This window comes from Schistocerca serialis, chromosome 2, assembly GCF_023864345.2.
Source record: "Schistocerca serialis cubense isolate TAMUIC-IGC-003099 chromosome 2, iqSchSeri2.2, whole genome shotgun sequence".
Taxonomy (NCBI): domain Eukaryota; kingdom Metazoa; phylum Arthropoda; class Insecta; order Orthoptera; family Acrididae; genus Schistocerca; species Schistocerca serialis.
The window spans coordinates 674175066-674194760 of NC_064639.1; the positions used below are offsets into that span (position 1 = coordinate 674175066).

Here is a 19695-nt window from a genome sequence, read left to right on the forward strand (position 1 = left end):
GTTTTATGACAGAGGTTTTGATTATCTAGGTCACAGCTCTACTCAACTAATAGTGAAAATTCCACCGTCTGTCCTACACACTATTCTGGCTCTCAATGGTAGTTTCACTACAATAAAGAGTAGCAAAGCTCCGACTAATGTTGAAAATAAGGAAGGGCCATTCACACAACCTTGCTTAATGAATATGAAATAATACCAAGTACAGAGGCTGTGAGTTGTAAGTTTGGAAATTAGATTATACAGTTGGCACAATTTGAACTGATTTTTTTTCCAAATATGGTCATATTATACAAACAATAAATGACAATATAACCTCAATAACTATTGCCATTATCACCATCATCATTAATTAACAAATCAACAATAGCATAACATGGTATAATATTGGGTAAAGTTTGGACGAAAGAAGGAAACAGGAAATATATGAGGAGTTGGGAGATTTTAACAAGAAACAACAGGGAAATAAATTCCACAAAAAGAATGTGAATCCAAAGCTGGTTCTCAGTATACAATAACAAAGAACAACACTTTACATTGTGAAAATATTCTCTGTGCTTGTAATAATGCTGACATGTTCTAGTGCTAATTACAGTACTGTTCTCACTTTCAGTGGAATCTAATTTTGATACCCTTAGACATATAAACTTAATATTATAGAATATTTAACAGTAATGTAATATTCATTGTTTGTCGTGATGATGGCTATTGTGCAATGTCATTATCAGACGTGATTACTGTCGATCATTTATCACTCAATAAGTGTAAACATTTGTAGTAGGGTGAATGGCTTGATGGCAAATACACTTATGATTGCAGTTGATAATTTTTACGATGATGCATTGCATTCTGTTGATTGACTTAATGCTCTTGCAATTATTGTACCAGTCTTCTTAGCCTCATTTCAGGTTATGAAAGTGTGTGCTACGTCTACCATTAGCCAGCGGTATACACTACTTAGAGTACAACTAATTGCAGTCCAGAACGGCAGACCTGTGACTGCCTATAAATGCCATGTTGACAAAACCCACCAGCTCACACTAACCCTCTCATTGTCTGTAGATGCTTTTCACAGCTGCTCAGTGGAAACCATTTCCAACCTAATAATTTTTTGTTCACATTTGCTTTGACTCAAAATCCACTTCACTATTTGTTATGTTCCTGTACAGCCTCAGGCTTCTCCCAAGACCCATCAAGTTACAGTCTTCCATTGTAAGCATGTCCAGGTTGCACTTGCTGAGCGGAAACTATACCTCAACCGCTCAACAAACACTGACTGCTTGTTATGTTCAGTTCCAGCCAAGAGTTTCTCTCTAGACTTGTTATGTTGTAACTGTTAATTTAACAGTTTTATGCACAATCATGGACAAAGATTTGGAGATGTCCTTAGAATGAATTTTCACTCTGTAGCAGAGTGTGAGCTTATCTCAAACTTTCTGGCAGATTAAAAATTGTGTTCTTGACTGGGAACTGAAACTAGAACCTTTGCCTTTCACAGGCAAGTGCATTACTGACTGAGCTATCCAAGCACAACTCATGATCTGCTCTCACAGCCATACATCAGCTGATTCAAATGTCAGCTTATTATATGACTTTGGTAAGACAGTATGCTGAAAACTGCAATGGACTGTCAATTTGTGCACTTAACACTAACACGAAAATGTATGAGATAATGTGATACATGTATAATGACAGGTATTCACATTAAATTTGTGCAACTGTCTGTAATGGTGTGTGTGTGTGTGTGTGTGTGTGTGTGTGTGTGTGTGTGTGTGTGTGTGTGTGTGTTTGTTTACAACATTTTTTGATATCTTTACACATACCATAATTTCAGCTATTTCATTTTGATGGTGCATTTGATAACATCAGACTCCTGCAGCAACACATTTCATAACATTTTTTTCTTTTCTTGTCTTTTTGGTACAAGACTACACTCCAACAAATACCTTATGCAAAGATTCCCTAAAAACTATTCTATTTTAACAAATTGCTACTTTTCAGTAGTGCTTTTCATTCTAGAGCCAGTCGGCATTTTATATCCTTTTGACTTTTGTCATCATCACTTATTTTGATACTCAAATAGCAAAGCTCATTTGCTACTTTTAATGTCTCATTTCTTAATCCACTTCCTTCAGCATCACCTGAGTTAATTCTACTACCTAACCTACTTCCGTCGGCATTACCTAATTTAATTCTACTACATTCCCTTACCCTTGTTTCATTTTGTTGATGCTCATCTTTTAATCTTTTCAAGACACTATCCATTCTGTTCAACTGCTATTCCGCATTCTCTGGCATTTCTGAAAGAATTACAATGCTATAAGTAAACCTCAAAATTTTTATTTCTCCTCCACTGACAAATTTCTCCTTGGTTTCCTTTAGTGCTTGACCAGTGTGCAGATTGAATAATATTGGGGAGTAGACTAAACTCTTTTCTCACTCCTTTCTCAACTATTGTTTCCTTTTCATGTCCCTCATCTCTTATAACCGATGTCTGGTTTCTGTACAAGCTGAAGATGTCCTTGCTCCATATGTTTTACCTCTGTACCTTCACAATTTCAGAGAGTTTATTCCAGTCAACACTGTGAAAAGTTTTCTCTACATCTAGACACACTATATACACACAGGTTTCCTTTTCTTCAACCTGTGTTCTAAGATAAGTTGTATGCTTAGTACTGACTTCCATGTTCTTACATTTCTCCAAAACCCAAACTGATCTTCCTCAAGGCCAGCTTCTACTAATTTTTCCATTCTCCTGTAAATAATCTGTTTCTGTGTTCTGCAACCATGGCTTATTAAATTTATAGTTTGGTGATATTCACAACTGTCAGCACTTCCTTTGTATTGGAGTTATTACATTCTTCTTGAAGTGTGTGTGTGTTTTGTGTTTCATACATTTTGTACCTCAAGTGGAATAGTTTTATCATGGCTGGCTCTCCCATGGATCTCAATTATCCTAAGGAAATATCATCTTCATCAGGGACCTAGTCTCTCTAATTTTTATATAGTGGCATTTGTCACTCTGCTAGACATGCATGCTTTTACAGCCTTGTATTTGTTGTCTAACCACCCCTGCTTAAAAATATTGCACTTTCTGTCAATCTCATTGTTTTAGAAATCTGTATCCCTTTTTGCCTACTTCATTTGTTGCATTTCCATATGCCGTTTTTCATAAATTAAATTCAATAACTCATATGTTTTCCAAGAATTTCTACTGGACCTTGTCTTTTTGCATATCTTCTGCTACCTTCACTATTTCATTTCTCTAAGCTACCCATTTGCCTCCAATTTCTTTCTTTCCTGTGTTTCAGTCAAAAATTGCCTAATGCTTCCTTTGAAACTCTAAACCACATCCAGTTCTTTTAAATTAATCATGTCCCATATTATTATTTCTCTACGGTTCTCCATTTTTTCAGTTTTAATCAGCAGTTAATAACAAATAAATTATGGTGATTGTCCACATTTGCCCCTTGTAATGTTCTGCAGTTTAATACAGAGTGTGTATGCTGACAAGGAAAAAACTTTGATTTTTTCTGGATTTCCCGTGTAAAAAATACATGTTTTCCCAAATGAAAATATATAGTTTCCTGAAAATACACTTCCTCCATGTTAAGTGACAGTTTACTTTCCCTCGGAACTGTAAAACTTATCTATCATTTGAATTGTAAAGGTTTTGTACTCTGACGTAGAACTTCCCTGCACTTTAGGAACTGAACCCCAGCAAAAAAATAACACGTTTTGCAAAGATCTTTGATGTGCTGCAACGTGTACACTGCATATTTCCATACTAAAAAAGTATAAATATGAATTCCAACAAACACAGCATGTTAGTTTCCGAAGCACCGAAATCGAGATTTCGATGCGCTTCTGTCAGCCAATCATAATTCATGTCACCTTTTTTTTGTCAACAAACAATATCTGATATTCAGTGCATACGACACGTAATGATGTCAGCCATTAGCAACATCACTGTTAAGTAGTAAGAATGCACAAATAGGAAAAATTCAGGGTTTAAATTAATATACATATACACGAAAAACTAAGCTTTCACACATAATTTCGGTATTTTTTATATGTGGTATCCTTTATGTGTCACACACAAATATGCCAGCAAAATGTTAAATGATGACATAAATGTCTGGTATCCTGGGCCCGAAATTGTTTAAGTGGCATGTCCTCAAAGTGTTAAGTTTTGAATGAGTCAAAAGCTCTGGGATTTAAGAAATTCATCACACATTCTCACATACTTCCCCACCATCTATTAGAAATAGGTTTGTTTGAGAATTTGCCAGAGAATGCCAGAAGACAGGCATTACTGTGCATGTGCAGCTATGATGACATAAGAAAATAAATGTAAACGCGAATCATGTGGAGACTACTCCCCACTACGATGAATGCTCCATGCATGTATGAAGCTGGCAGCTTGGGCAGAGCAGAAAAAATTTTCCAGATGGCCTCTGACTGCTTGCAGCCACTGCTTATACATCTAACAGCTACACTTCAAGTAGCAGCAAGCATGAAAAGTCATTACTCATACACGACTTTGCAGTTCCGCACATGTGCATGAGCCTGCTGCCAACTGCTCAAACAAACCTAATTTAAACAGTTGTGATTCCACACCCATTGAAAGCACTTTGTTATGAAATATTGTATAGTCTTTATCCCAAAGCTTTTGACACATTTTGTTGTCGGTGGACGCTTCTATGCGCACCATGTTTTGTTGTTGTAAATGGTGCATATTTTCTTTGCAACGTAAGTCTTATATTGGTGTTTCTCCCTTGTTTGTGTTTTATTGCTGCAGTATTATTCTGCAGTAGTGGGCTAAAGCAAAATTCTTTGCTAGAGTATCAGTTCTTACAATTCAAAATTACAAGGATTTAACTCAAAATTAAACAATGAAAAATACCTGGATTTTTCCCTGTTTTCCCTTGGATGAAAAAATTACTGGGTTTTTCCTGGATTTCCCGGAGTGTATACACCATGTAATAACTGACTTCAAAATCTTTGTGCAGCCATTATATAATCTATATAAAATGCAAGACATTACTTCTTTTCTACTAACACTGTTCACAACACATTTCGCAGATAGTATCCACATATGCTATGAAATGTGCCTACAATATTATATCATTCTAGAAAACATAGTTCAGGAGATATGATGTCATAAATGTTCTACATGTGTGAAAACAAAACTGCAGGGTGAGATTTATTAGAGATATAGGTGAACTATGTGTACAAACATGTTAAATATAGAGACATGTGCATATGCAGGCAACGCCATGGGAAAAAGCTCCTCATAAACCCCGGGGTTGACTTCAATCACACTTAGTACAAACACTACTTACTATCTGGAAGGAAAAACTATGGGGTAAGAACCACGAACCTACTATTGGGGTAGAAGTGATAATGTGGAGAGAGAAGGAAGTAGGAGAAGATGGACAGAGAGGAGGAAGGAGAAGATGGACACAGATACGGGGGAGGAGGAGGAGGGGATGGGCAGAGAAAGGGAAGAGGAGGAGTTGGACAGAGATTTTTTTTTTTTGGGGGGGGGGGGGGGGGGGGGAATGGACTAATAGAAGACTGAAATAAATACATACCTGGGAAACATTAGATACTCAGCTAATAAAGACATCAATAGAAGATACAAAAAATATGAGGTTTGCTGACAAAATTGAACTTAGAAAAGCTGTTGAACAGAATGGACTCTAAAATATTGACGAACATTTTGGGACCACTTAAAGAGCAAATAAAATAAAGAAAACATCATAATAGTGAACTTTACAAACATATTTAAAAAATTATACACACGATCAGGAAATGGAGAATCACTTTCTACAGCCACATCTAAAGGATGAACCCCAACAGACTGACAAAAAGACTGTTCAGTTACATTGCTAAATTGAAAATGGATAACACACAGTACAGTGCAAAGAAACTGGAAGGAACATGGATCAACTCCCAATTACTCCACAAGATATTGAGGAAAGACAGCACTACGAAAGGAATTATAGGACTCCAGAGGTTTTCCTGGAAAACCAAGAAGAAGATCAGAGCCATTTCAACAAAAGAATGAAACATCAAGAAACGAGGAAGAAAAGAAGTGAGAAACAGTTGAAATAACCATAGTCCATAGCGGCTATACATGAAAGAAAAAGATGAAAAGGGCTATTTAAATCAGATGCTGCTGCGGGAATTACATCGATCAGGAAATAAGACAGTAATAGCAGTACACAAGTACCGTATTTACTCGAATCTAAGCCGCACTTTTTTTCCGGTTTTTGTAATCCAAAAAACCGCCTGCGCCTTGGAATCGAGTGCAAAGTAAACGGAAGTTCTGAAAAATGTTGGTAGGTGCCGCCACAACTAACTTCTGCCGTCGAATATATGTAGCGCTACACAGGCATGCTTTGCAGGCACAAAGATAAATAATGGTGCCAAAACCTCTGCGTCAGTAAAAAAAAGAGGTGGAAAAAGAGCTTTTCTCTCCGCCCCGAGTTTCGACCACTGAAGTTTCATACATTACCCAACGAAGTAAATACAAATTCCGTATTGCTCATCTTCGAATGTAGCAGCATTTCAATGTACTACGAAAATCCGACTGACAAGACTGTTTGGGATGTTTGTGAACATGGTCAAGTCCACGTTCTGAATTTTTTCCTACCTCTCAGAAGAGATGGTTGCTAATAGGAACTTTTATGAATTGTGAATCACATGCAGTATTCTCTTCACCATAAGAATAATACGAAACTCTGTGCAGAATGTAATGTACTAAAGATGCGTCTGCAAAGATTTTCAAACGGAGAAAAATTTTCGCTAAACTCTCGTTCAGAACATCTTCTATCATACGCAGTCTATTATTTGGTTCTTGTTGATCATTATCAAAGAAAGCAGCAGTGTAAGTAACAAGAAATAGCAGTCTCTTGCCTTTGTTCGCTAATGAGACGACTCCTCTCTTTCTTTTTTTTTAATTATAAGCGGCGGTAGCGTGCACAAAAGCAAGCCATGCTACGAGCGGCGACAGGTTGTAAACACTCATTATCAGAATGCGACAAACAATGTATGACACAGTACAGTAATTCATTTTCAGCTTAGAGTGATGTAAACACCTATAACAAAGAGAACGGCACTTATCAGATCAAAGAAAAATAAGCAATCAACTCAAACCAGATGAAGCACGTGAGAAAGGAAGGGTACCCGTATAAATACGGACGGAGCGCCTGACGCATAGCAATGGCTACCTGGTAAAGCTTAACTGCTAAGATTACGACTTGAACCAAACTACTGTAGCTGTATCGTCGTTCATTCGACCTAAATTGTGTTTCATATTACAATAGACCAACTTTGTTTCGATCTGGAGGTGCGGCCTAAAACTTTTCTCTCCCCTTGAATTTCGAGTCTCAAATTTCAGGTGTGGCTTAGATTCGGGTGTTTTTTAGTCTCATTTTTCAGGTGTGGCTTAGATTCGAGTAAATACTGTATTGATATTTGGGCAGTAAAATAGGTCAGTTGTTGCAGTAGGCAGAGTATACAAAATGTATGATTCAAACCAGCTACTTGTAAAGCCATTAACTGCATAGCACTTGAGTTGTTCTAAGATAGTACCATGATCAACACATCCAAAGGCCTAGGAGAGATCCCCAAAAAAAACGTTCCTCCTCTAGCTCTGCCTTCTCGAAATTCGCAAAGTGTGTGACAACTTTCTACTCAATACAGCACAGAACAATAACTGGCACATAACAATTAATCTTCACATAGTTACACATTAAACACATGCATGTGCAGGCATCTACACAATCAAAGGCCTAGGAGAGATTACAAAAAATACTAACACGTGATATAATTTAAGGCTTGTACAGTTTGCTGAGTGAATACATAAACAGCATTCTCAGTCAAGCAACCTTTCTGGAATCCTAACTGTGATATGTTAAGTAAGATGTCACAAAGAAAAACAAACCATTGGAAAGAGTAACATGGGTCATTTCACAGACTTAACAATCCTCCAACAAAACATGCAATCAATAAAAAAAATAAAATACACGTATCAGAAGTTGAGCTCCAATCTTTGAACTGCACAGTAGTTTGTATTACTGAGCACTGGTGTAGAGACACAGAAATCCAACATGTAGTATTATCATTGTATGAAAAGACAAACTCTTACTGCAGAACTATGGGTGGAGGATCATGCATTTATATCAGATAAGGAACACAGTTCAAATCAAGACATGACCTCAGTACTGTAAGTGAAGACAAACACTTTGAAATATCAGCTATTGAATTAACAGGGCTTGATATCACCAAGAAATTAATTATTTTGTGTGTGTATGGATCTGCCAGTGTGGACACTTTTTTCAATAAGTTAACAGAAGTTCTAGATAAAACTTAAAGTACAAAGGTCAACATAATTCTCTGTGAGGGACATTAACATCAACACTTATCATCATAAATGAAACCGGCAGCACCTTCATAAACATCCTTCAAAGTTTTGGCATGTCACTATTGGTCAATAGTGCAACAAGGGTTACGACGACGACTTCATCAGTAATTGACCATGTGACCACAAATATGGACAGGGAAAAATGCAATGTAGCTGTAAAAGATCTCAGACTATCAGACCAACTTAGTCAAATAACAGCAGTAAAGTCAGGCATTGAATCATATCCTAAACTACTAGCATACAAACGTCATCTATCAGAAATCAAAATAAAAGATTTTTCAAAAGAACTAGAAAAACAAAGCTGGGATGAAGTGTATAAGGAAAAAAATGGGAATATGAAATTCTCTAAATTCTGCACATTGTTTAAATTGAATTTTGAAAAGGCATTTCCAAATGTATGCATGCCTGTATCAACATCTCACAAAAACAGATGAATAACAGCAGCTATTAAGAAGTCCTTAAACACCTCAGTTCCATGAAAAAGATTCGCAATGATCCCGAATTCTTAAATTTCTATAATAGATACAAAAGGATCTATAGAAATGTGCTGATTGCTGCAAAAAAGCCATTTAATGACAAAATAATACAGGGTGTTTCAAAAATGACCGGTATATTTGAAACGGCAATAAAAACTAAACGAGCAGCGATAGAAATACACCGTTTGTTGCAATATGCTTGGGACAACAGTACATTTTCAGGCGGACAAACTTTCGAAATTACAGTAGTTACAATTTTCACCAACAGATGGCGCTGCAAGTGATGTGAAAGATATAGAAGACAACGCAGTCTGTGGGTGCGCCATTCTGTACGTCGTCTTTCTGCTGTAAGCGTTTGCTGTTCACAATGTGCAAGTGTGCTGTAGACAACATGGTTTATTCCTTAGAACAGAGGATTTTTCTGGTGTTGGAATTCCACCGCCTAGAACACGAAGTTTTCAACGGAGGTTTAATGTAACCAAAGGACCGAAAAGCAATACAATAAAGGATCTGTTTGAAAAATTTCAACGGACTGGGAACGTGACGGATGAACGTGCTGGAAAGGTAGCGCGACCGCGTACGGCAACCACAGAGGGCAACGCGCAGCTAGTGCAGCAGGTGATCCAACAGCGGCCTCGGGTTTCCGTTCGCCGTGTTGCAGCTGCGGTCCAAATGACGCCAACGTCCACGTATCGTCTCATGCGCCAGAGTTTACACCTCTATCCATACAAAATTCAAATGCGGCAACCCCTCAGTGCCACTACCATTGCTGCACGAGAGACATTCGCTAACGATATAGTGCACAGGATTGATGACGGCGATATGCATGTGGGCAGCATTTGGTTTACTGACGAAGCTTATTTTTACCTGGACGGCTTCGTCAATAAACAGAACTGGCGCATATGGGGAACTGAAAAGCCCCATGTTGCAGTCCCATCGTCCCTGCATCCTCAAAAAGTACTGGTCTGGGCCGCCATTTCTTCCAAAGGAATCATTGGCCCATTTTTCAGATCCGAAACGATTACTGCATCACGCTATCTGGACATTCTTCGTGAATTTGTGGCGGTACAAACTGCCTTAGACGACACTGCGAACACCTCGTGGTTTATGCAAGATGGTGCCCGGCCACATCGCACGGCCGACGTCTTTAATTTCCTGAATGAATATTTCAATGATCGTGTGATTGCTTTGGGCTATCCGAAACATACAGGAGGCGGCGTGGATTGGCCTCCCTATTCGTCAGACATGAACCCCTGTGACTTCTTTCTGTGGGGACACTTGAAAGACCAGGTGTACCGCCAGAATCCAGAAACAATTGAACAGCTGAAGCAGTACATCTCATCTGCATGTGAAACAATTCCGCCAGACACGTTGTCAAAGGTTTCAGGTAATTTCATTCAGAGACTACGCCATATTATTGCTACGCATGGTGGATATGTGGAAAATATCGTACTATAGAGTTTCCCAGACCGCAGCGCCATCTGTTGTTGAAAATTGTAACTACTGTAATTTCGAAAGTTTGTCTGCCTGAAAATGTACTGTTGTCCCAAGCATATTGCAACAAACGGTGTATTTCTATCGCTGTTCGTTTAGTTTTTAATGCCGTTTCAAATATACCGGTCATTTTTGAAACACCCTGTATATAATGCAGAGAATAAAAGCAAGGTAGTCTGGGATGTTATAAAAAAGGAAAGGGGAGAGGCAAACAAACGCAGAATAACTTACTGCTAAGGGAAGGGGATAAAGTAATAAATGATCCACAGCACTTAGCAAACTATGTAAACAAATATTTTTCAAGTATTGCAGAGAAGTTATAGCAAAAATTTCCCCCAAACAAATATAACACCTGTAAATAATGTTGCACTAAATACAATGATGTTACTTCCAATCACAGAGAATGAAGTCAGTAAAACAATTCAAAAACTAAAAAATAAAAAGTCAGTAGGCTTAGATGAAGTACCAATGTATGTACTGAAACAAGGCATAGGGATTATACAAGGCCCCTTAACAAATATAATAAATGAAGCCTTCACATCAGGTACATTTCCAGAGCAGTTAAAACAGGCAAGAGTTGTGCCTTTGTTTAAGAAAGGTAATGCAGAAGACAGAAAATTACTGGCTCATTTCCCTGCTGTCAGCATTTCCAAAAATAATAGAAGCTATTATGAAAGACAGATTAATGAATTACCTGAATAAATACAATCTTTTAAGCAAATCACAGTTTGGTTTCCAAAGTGGCAAAAATACAGTCAGCCATAGTAGAATTCACAAAAGTTGTACTTGCTGCTCTTGATAAAGATGAGTGAGTAACAGGCATATTTTTGGATCTTTCGAAGGTGTGTGATACAGTCGACCACACGATTTTATTAAATAAATTAGAAGCATTAGGAATAAGAGGGGTAGCTAATGACTGGTTTTGATCATACCTAACAGATATGGTACAAAGAGTAGAGATAACACATACTTCAAATAGATCTAAACATTTAGTAAAACACTCATCAGAACCAAAATACATTAATATAGGGGTTCCGCAAGGTGGCATATTAGGACCAATACTGTTCCTGATATACATCAATGACTTTCCCAGTAGTGTTACTCATGGTAAAAAAATTCTTTTCGCTGATGACAACAATATTATAGTCACTGACAAAACAAGAGAACTCCTTGCTGAGAAAGCAAATGAAACTCTCAAGGAAGTTTATCATTGGTCAATAAGTAATAAACTGATATTGAACATAAAGAAAACTAATGCCAAATGTAGATGGCACCTCTATAGACTGTGTAAAAAATGCAAAATTTCTAGGAATGAATACTGATTCTCAGTTGAAGTGGTGTGAACACACAAAGGTACTTGCAAACGGAATGTCATCGGCATGTTATGCCCTTACAATCCTATCATCAGTGTGTAACATGCAGTGTCTTTTAGTTACATATTATTCATATGAACACTCAATTCTTAGCAATGGCATTTCTTTTTGAGGAACAAATGCACAGAATATGAACACAATTTTCAAACTCCAGAAAAGACCCATAAGAATAATAATCAAAAATACTACTAGAGTTCATTGTAAAGATCTGTTCAGAACGCTGGGGAATTTAATTGCTCCATGTGAATACATTTACCAGTCAGTTGTACATATCAAAAATAACATTGGTAATTACTGCACAAACAGCTCTGTCCATGACCATGCAACAAGAGATAACCTCAACTTACATTTACCAAGAAAAAATAAACATAAAACTCAAAACAGCATTTTCTACCAAGGAATAAAACTGTACAATAAATTACTAAAAGAGATTAAAGAAATTGCAAAAATATACTTATTTAAAAAGGCAGCTAAAAAGTACCTGTTATGCAATACCTTTTATACATTGAAAGATTACTTAGCTAAAGAGAGTAGGGGTTTGATAAAAAATGTTATACAAATATGCAGAAAATGACCTTGAGATCACCAGTGTGTGTGTGTGTGTGTGTGTGTGTGTGTGTGTGTGTAGTGAGTGAAGTGTTATTAAACAATGTGTGTATAGTGTGTGCAGTGACTGATAGTGAGATATAAGTGAACAATGTGGCATTACATTATATAATAAGTTATTTGTAAAAAAAAAAAAAAAACTATTGTATACCAGGAGTAAATCTAATGATTGTCTCTAACTAGTAGTCTGTAAATATATGTGTACAAAATTAGCTTATTTTAAATTGATCTAAATTATAATTGTTTAATGTGTCTTGTCATCTTTGTTATTAAGTGGTTTAACAATTGCATATATCACTGAGGACATTACTTGTTAAGTTGGAACAAATTTTCAAAATTCTGTTTGAAATACTAAACCCCAAGTGCTTTTGTGTTTTAGAATTTTTATAACTGTATTAGTTTCCGTGAAGTAAGTTGGAGCTACTTCTAGTTGCTTAAAGCTTTGTGGAATGACATTTTAATATACTCTCTTGCTTCTTCAAATGAACCATTTAATCCTATATTTACTAATGTTCTCAGAAAGTAATTGTTAAAAGTACTTGCAACTTGTGAATTATTTTATCGAGCTGAGCCTCTATGGACTGCGTGGTAACAACCAAGTTCACTCTAGTGTCCAGGTCTTGTCCTTGTTCCAGCTTTGACTTCCTGTCAGTATCTTCTGAGCCCACCAAGAAGTGCCTGTTTATACTCTTCGGATAATGGTCCTCTCTGTCTTTGGACGTTGATGCCATTTTAAAACCTTGGTAGTTGTTAACCAATCTTCTAAATTTGTTCCGGTCAGGAATTTCTCTCTCTGAGATACCAATCTGCCTAAGCTCCTTTTCACATTCTTCGAACCATATTGGACTTGTTTTCTTCGATCGGATGAAACTCCATTATTTTTTTTTTTTTTTTTTTTACTCGATCACCATCCATCCTCATGAGGTGACTGTAAAATAATAATCATCTCTTCTTAATGGATGTTGTGATGGGTTCTGCCTTGCTGTACAAGTCCTCATTTGCTCTCATACGCCATTGTCCATCAAACCATCTATTACCTAGGGGTCCACTGCTCGCGTCTTGCCGTAGCGTTTTGCTTCCCGTGCACGGGGTCCCGGGTTCGATTCCTGGTGAGGTCAAGGATTTTCCTGCCATCATCATTACCTAAGATTTTCCTCAATATCCTACACACTCGCTTTTACAGCCACTCAGCTTGAGCTTGTCTATTCATGGTCAAAATTTCAGATGCATATAAGCCCTCAGGTTTTACAACTGTATTATAATGTCGGAACTTGGCCCCCATACTCATAGACTTTTTGTCATAGGTATTCTTTGCCAGTGGGTATACTTGGTCTAACTTGCCCATCCTGACATTAATTGCTTCTTCTCCTAATACATTCTCTTGGATGACTTCACGAGATAACTGAAATTCTTAACTCATCCAATTTTTTCCAGATTGTTAATCATCCATTCAGGTCCATTACAGATGTTCGTCATATATTTTGTCTTTTGACTAGAGATCTGGAGTCCAACTTTTACAGCAATTTCTGACAGTCTATTGATCTTGTTCACTGCTGACTCTACGTTGTTAGCAAAAATGGGTAGGTAATCCGCAAAGGCCAAGAAGTCAATGTACACCCCTTTGTTTTTAGGACCAAGTCTGAACTGCTCTTCATTTGTTTCTTCTTGGGCTAACAACTTTCTCCACTCTCGAATGATATTTCCCTAGACTCAGTTGAAAAGGAGTAGGGATAGTCCATCTCCTTGTCTTACGCCCATTCTGATTGTAAAGGGTTTTGATATCTCACCCATAAATTTTATTTTTGACACTGTGTTAGTAAGAGTTTGTTTGATGAGCTTTGTTGATGTATCATCCACCCAAACTCTTCCAAAATACTCATTAATGCCTGTCGGTCGATGGAGTCATATGCCGTCTGAAAATCAACAAACATGACCATACAGTTATTTCCTCAAGTTTTTTTGTACCTGATGATATTCTTCAGGTTAAAGATCTGTTCTGCACAAGAACGGCCCTTTTGGAAACCAGCTTGACATTCCCCAATCAGTTGGTCAAGATGACCTTCTATTCTGTTCTGTATCACTTTGGAGAGAATGTTATATGGAACAGATACTAATGAGATACCCATATAGTTATTGACATTCTTTTTATCGCCTTTTTTGTGTAGAGGATGGATTAAAGCTGACTGCCATTCAGTTGGTATCATACCAGTTCTCCAGATCTCCTCAAAATGTTGGACTAGCACATCTAGAGTTCCATTATTTGCCAGCTTTAGTAGATTTGCCACTACTGAAAATCCTCTCCAGCTGCCTTATTATTCTTAAGGTGGTTGTTGATCTCTCTGATCTCCTCTTTACTAGGTAATTTATTTTAATTGTTACAGAATCTTGTACACTGACTGACTGTCCTGTCTTTCGTTTGTCAATGTCTCCTATAGTTTTAATCGTATTAATTGCATTATTTATTCCTGTCAGGACATGTATACTTCTGGACGTTTTAATGACTTTCCTTAAAATACTACAGCATTTTAGTAGTATGAAAGTAATGTCTGTTCTTGACTTACTCTGTTTTTTTAAATAAATTTCCCACTTCCTCTTCCATGAGATTTTAATTCCCTTCATTACCCATGACTTACTTTTTTGATGGTTCTTTTGGATAATATTTTAGGAAAGCAACTTTCAAATACTGACACAAATTTACTATGGAATAAATTGAATTTGACAACTGTATCTCTTTCTACAAACGCCTCATCCCGTACCAACCCTTCTAGCTTACTCTTATTAAAACACTGTATCCTGTTCTCATTAATAAGCCTCATTAGTTTACATGAACTTGTGTCCAGGTCGTAAACTGCCATACTCTTTATTTCCATTAATTGTGCATCATGATCAGATAGCCCGTTAGCAATTGGGTACACACGAATTGTTTCAACCTGAGCATTGTCTATAAAAATGTTATCAGTGTCCTACTATTTTGCTGCACAAAAGTTGGAAAACTGAGTTCTTAAATTAGATTGAAACACCCAAATAATAATTCTAGTGCATTTTCCTGTCCGTACCTTTTAAGAAATCTACACTGAAATATCCACAAACTAATAGCTGTTTTTTCCTGTCTGACAGGTAGTTCAATAATGCTTCTACATTTCTTATAAATAGCTGAAAGCTTCCTAGAGGGGATCTGTAGACTGTAACAATTATCAGAGAAGTATTCTGCAGTAACAACTCACAAGCACATGCCTATAGGTTCTGATCAACACAAAAACTGTTTGTTTCAATAGTTTTGATGTCGTATCTAACTTTTGCACATGTTGCAACTCCTCCTTTTTCCTTGTTAACTCTATGTGCAAATGATGGATGTCTATAATCCCTGATATTTAACTTCTCCATATTTGTGGTTACATGGTGTTCAGAGAGGCACAGAACATCTACCCCTTCAGAATTTTCCACATCATCTAAGCATACAATAAGCTCATCTATCTTGTTTTCCAGCCCTCTAATGTTCTGATCAAACACTTTTTTTCCTTTTCTGGGAACTGTTACAAAAATTATAATCTTGTACTGCTCTAATTTCTTTCAATACTCTCTGTCTGTAACGTGGGTTGAACCTACAAAATGTGCTCCTTCCATTCCATTAATCACAGGAATTTTGTCTTGTACGCTTGTGGACCCCCTCTACACTCTCTGTAAGGTGCTCTGCTAATCTTTCCTTCCCCCTCCTGTTATTTCCCAATATGTTTTTAGATGCATACAAGATATCATCATCTTCAGGACAGACCATGAAGTCCAAAATCTGTCTGTGACAAGGGGCAGCTATGTCTCACCCCTTAGTTGCATTTGAGATTGTAAGAAATATAAATAATATCCTTACTACTTATATTAAATTATGTGAATAGCCCTCCTCTTTCATTATATCCGAAAGCTAGAAAATATGAACTTTTGTGTAGTAAATAAAAAAACACGGGCTTTTAAACTTAACTTTCATCACGTCTGAATTAATTGCTTCAATATGAAAACACTGACACTACATAAATGCACTCTTCTGAAACCATGACCTGGGGTTTCACTATTATTCACAGAGTTTTCAGCAGTATCTGCGGGTCTAAACAGTAAATCCTGTTGCACCCATGCTTATTATCATTGCCTTCTTATAGACTTGTTTATAATTCTTTGTAGTATTCCAGCCATTCTTTTCCTCATGTACTAAATTTGTGTGCACTTCATTTATTCCATTTTCATATCTAATATTTAAATTAGATAATGAATGTTTAACAGTTATTAGCAAGAGAATTTACCTCCCAGGAAACAGGAGAGAAGAGGAGAATGCTGAACCTTTCTTGCAGTGGCAAAGGAAACCTCTCATTCCGCTCCTCAATTGTAAGTTCCTGCAAATAAGAAGAAAAAATTTTAAAATTTGCATATTAAATGTGTATCATGTGCTCATGATTACATACTGAACTGAAAACACATAAATTACAACACAGTCACAGAGTTCTTAAAATTATTTATTTTCTGCAGCAAGTAACACACATAATGTACATCATTGTACTACATGTACTCACATAAGGTTTAAAACAAATTATAAAACACAGTGTTACTACATTGAGAAACCTCACACACTTCCAATAATGAAAGTATATCTTATTTGACCTTACTTAAATTGTTATTCCAACTCCACTAACCTGTCTATGGATCCTAGAGTTCTGCACTTCACTGTCCCTAAATAGAAAGTATTAGAAGCAGTTGTATCTCTAAAGTCCATGTTATTAGCTATTTAGCAAAACTCTATGTAGGAAGATACCGAGACAACAGTAGCTGAACATGCCTAGATGGTGCTCAAAATTGCTTTAGGATAGACAAACAAACATTACAAATTACCAATGTTCAGCTCCACCACTTTAACGCTTCCTGCTTGCGCTATGCTGCAGTTTCAAGTGGGTTACTGTCCTGTGAGATCATTTATGGGCACCAAGTTTTTGTTTGTTTCTACATCTCACAGTTGCTGAGTTAATATTTTATTTCTCATTACCATTGTTTAACGTGCAATACTAAACAATGTCAGAAGCAAGATTGTCGAATGTCATTCAGTGGAAATGTTCAGCATTGTTCTCTTGGCCAGGGCACTGCCTTACAAGGTACTTGTTACATTCCTACATCATCTTGATATTTCTCCCAAACATTCTATTGTTGCTGGCAAGACGCCTACCAAGGCAAACTGAAAGGGAGAGATGACTTGCTTCAGCATTGAAGTAAGTGATAACTTCAAAATCGTGAATCTTATGGATCTAATATCTCTTTATAAACCATGGTTAACTCACACAAAATCGACAAGCTGGTAAAAACATACTGGCATACAGTCACTAGGCAGTCATTTTTTCATTCCCATTTCAACCAAGCACAGCTAATACAGACCGTAATTAAAGGTTACATTGTAGCAGCGATTGCTTATAAAAAGAAAGTGCTGTCTGCAGTTGAAGTACTCAGTTACAAAGTTGATGGGGAAGTGATCTCTAAAGACTGTCAATAATATGCAGCATATCACAGAAAATAACTGATGGAATGGAGGTATTTAAAAAAATCATTGTAGCAAATGACACACAGTTGAATAACAGCAATAATCAAATGACAACAGTGACAGTGTGGATCACAGCAACGTGAGTAACATTACTAGGCAGTCAATGCCCCCTTCCCTTTTCCCGATTTCCATCACACAAAAATGCCCAAGTGGATTTCGCTGAATATTAGGTGTGCACAGTGTAAGTTCTTGTACAGAAGAAATTGTAAGTTTCAATTATTACTCAGAAGGTTGTTATCTGAAACTGAGCGAAGATGAAATTCCTATTAGGAACTTAATGTTGACCATATAAAAAAATTGTTCTCATTGTCTGCATCATAACTGCTCAAATACTGAGGTAGTGTATTTTGTTATCACTATTCTTCTTTCTTCCAAACTGATAAGTTTCCTGTTTTGATATAAATAATTATAAAGTATGGTCAGAAAATGTAATAACAGATTAGTTATAAACCTAAGACACTGTTTTTCTTCATCAAACCAAACAGGTGGAATGCTCAAGTTTTGACATGGGAGTGTAGCATCATTAACTCAATTTATCTTATGTTCAGATCTTTAAGAGAATTCTGGCTCGAGACAGATAAAAATATGATGTATTCTTCCAATTTCATACATGTAATGTGTTTATCTAAATTAAATACCAAAAAAGTTTCCCCACAATTCAAAATTTTGTAGTTACCAGGAAATGCATATTTGTAATACTGCTGCATATTGTGTTAAAATTTGTAGCCACAATTAAAATGAAATGGAAAACACAGTGCAGCTCTTCCAGACACTGATGTCAGTTCCATCTTTGCACACTGAATAGTTTGAGTGTTGACTTAAATGTAAAATTACACGGAGTTATGTGCAAGACTGCTCCGCACCAGCATGTTATCCTGCCGAAGTGTCGATCCTAAAATAATTTTCAGCAGACTGTAGTAGCCTAAAGTCACTGCCAGAGTTATATCTTTCCACCATTCCCAATAGTCTTTTACCTGGGCCGAAAAACTGTTACATGGATTCACAAATCAGTATGGCCTTTGAGAACCCCTCTATTGGTAAATCTATCAATTTTTGCGAGATGATAGCTGCAGTCTCAGTCTGAATTTCAGATGCTGGGATCAATACAATCGGTTTGCATACTGATCATGCAGCAGCAGAATCAAGTCCCTAGTCAATTTTACCATTTGGCAGTCAGTCTTTGCGTCACCTGCAATACATTTGGTCCATGGAGTAGCAGACTCTGATTCACATGACTGTCAGTAGTGTGGGTCGGTAAGCAGTCCATCCATATTTGTTCCCCATGAAATGATTCTTATCAATACCAACACCTGGGATATTTTTCTCTCAATTATCACAGAGTTAATTACATTTTGAAAATGAATTTTCCAATGGTCTAAAAAGGAAAGTTTATGATTAATGTTTATTACTTGTTTCGAGATGCAGGAATGAGACATGGACTTTTAAAACAAAGACTGATCAGAAACAGTGGGCTGCTCAGCGAGCAGTGAAGATATGCATTTTGAGAACTGCTAGAACATTTTAAAAAATCCAACAAATGAACAAGGAAGAGCCTGTTTGTGACAGACGTAATCATGGCTGTAATGAGAATGAAATGAATTTAGGATGAATTTGTATCCACGTAAATGGATGGTAGATGGACCAACAAAGTTCTTTGGTGGATTCCAATAAATATGAAAATTTCATCTGTAACATTCAAAATAAGCACTTTCACATTCCAGTCTGGTTGATAGTGTGAAAATATTT

At 36.8% G+C, this 19695-nt stretch overlaps 1 protein-coding gene across 3 annotated transcripts in view; it reads right to left on the reverse strand.

Moving 5' to 3' along the window:
* Positions 1 to 19695, reverse strand: part of LOC126457766 (cleavage and polyadenylation specificity factor subunit 1) — a 296801-nt gene that overhangs the window by 38409 nt on the left and 238697 nt on the right. For all 3 annotated transcript variants that reach the window (XM_050094330.1, XM_050094331.1, XM_050094332.1), the window contains one exon: positions 16670 to 16759. In XM_050094330.1, coding sequence (XP_049950287.1) covers positions 16670 to 16759 — 90 coding nt within the window. The remainder of the gene's footprint in view (positions 1 to 16669; positions 16760 to 19695) is intronic.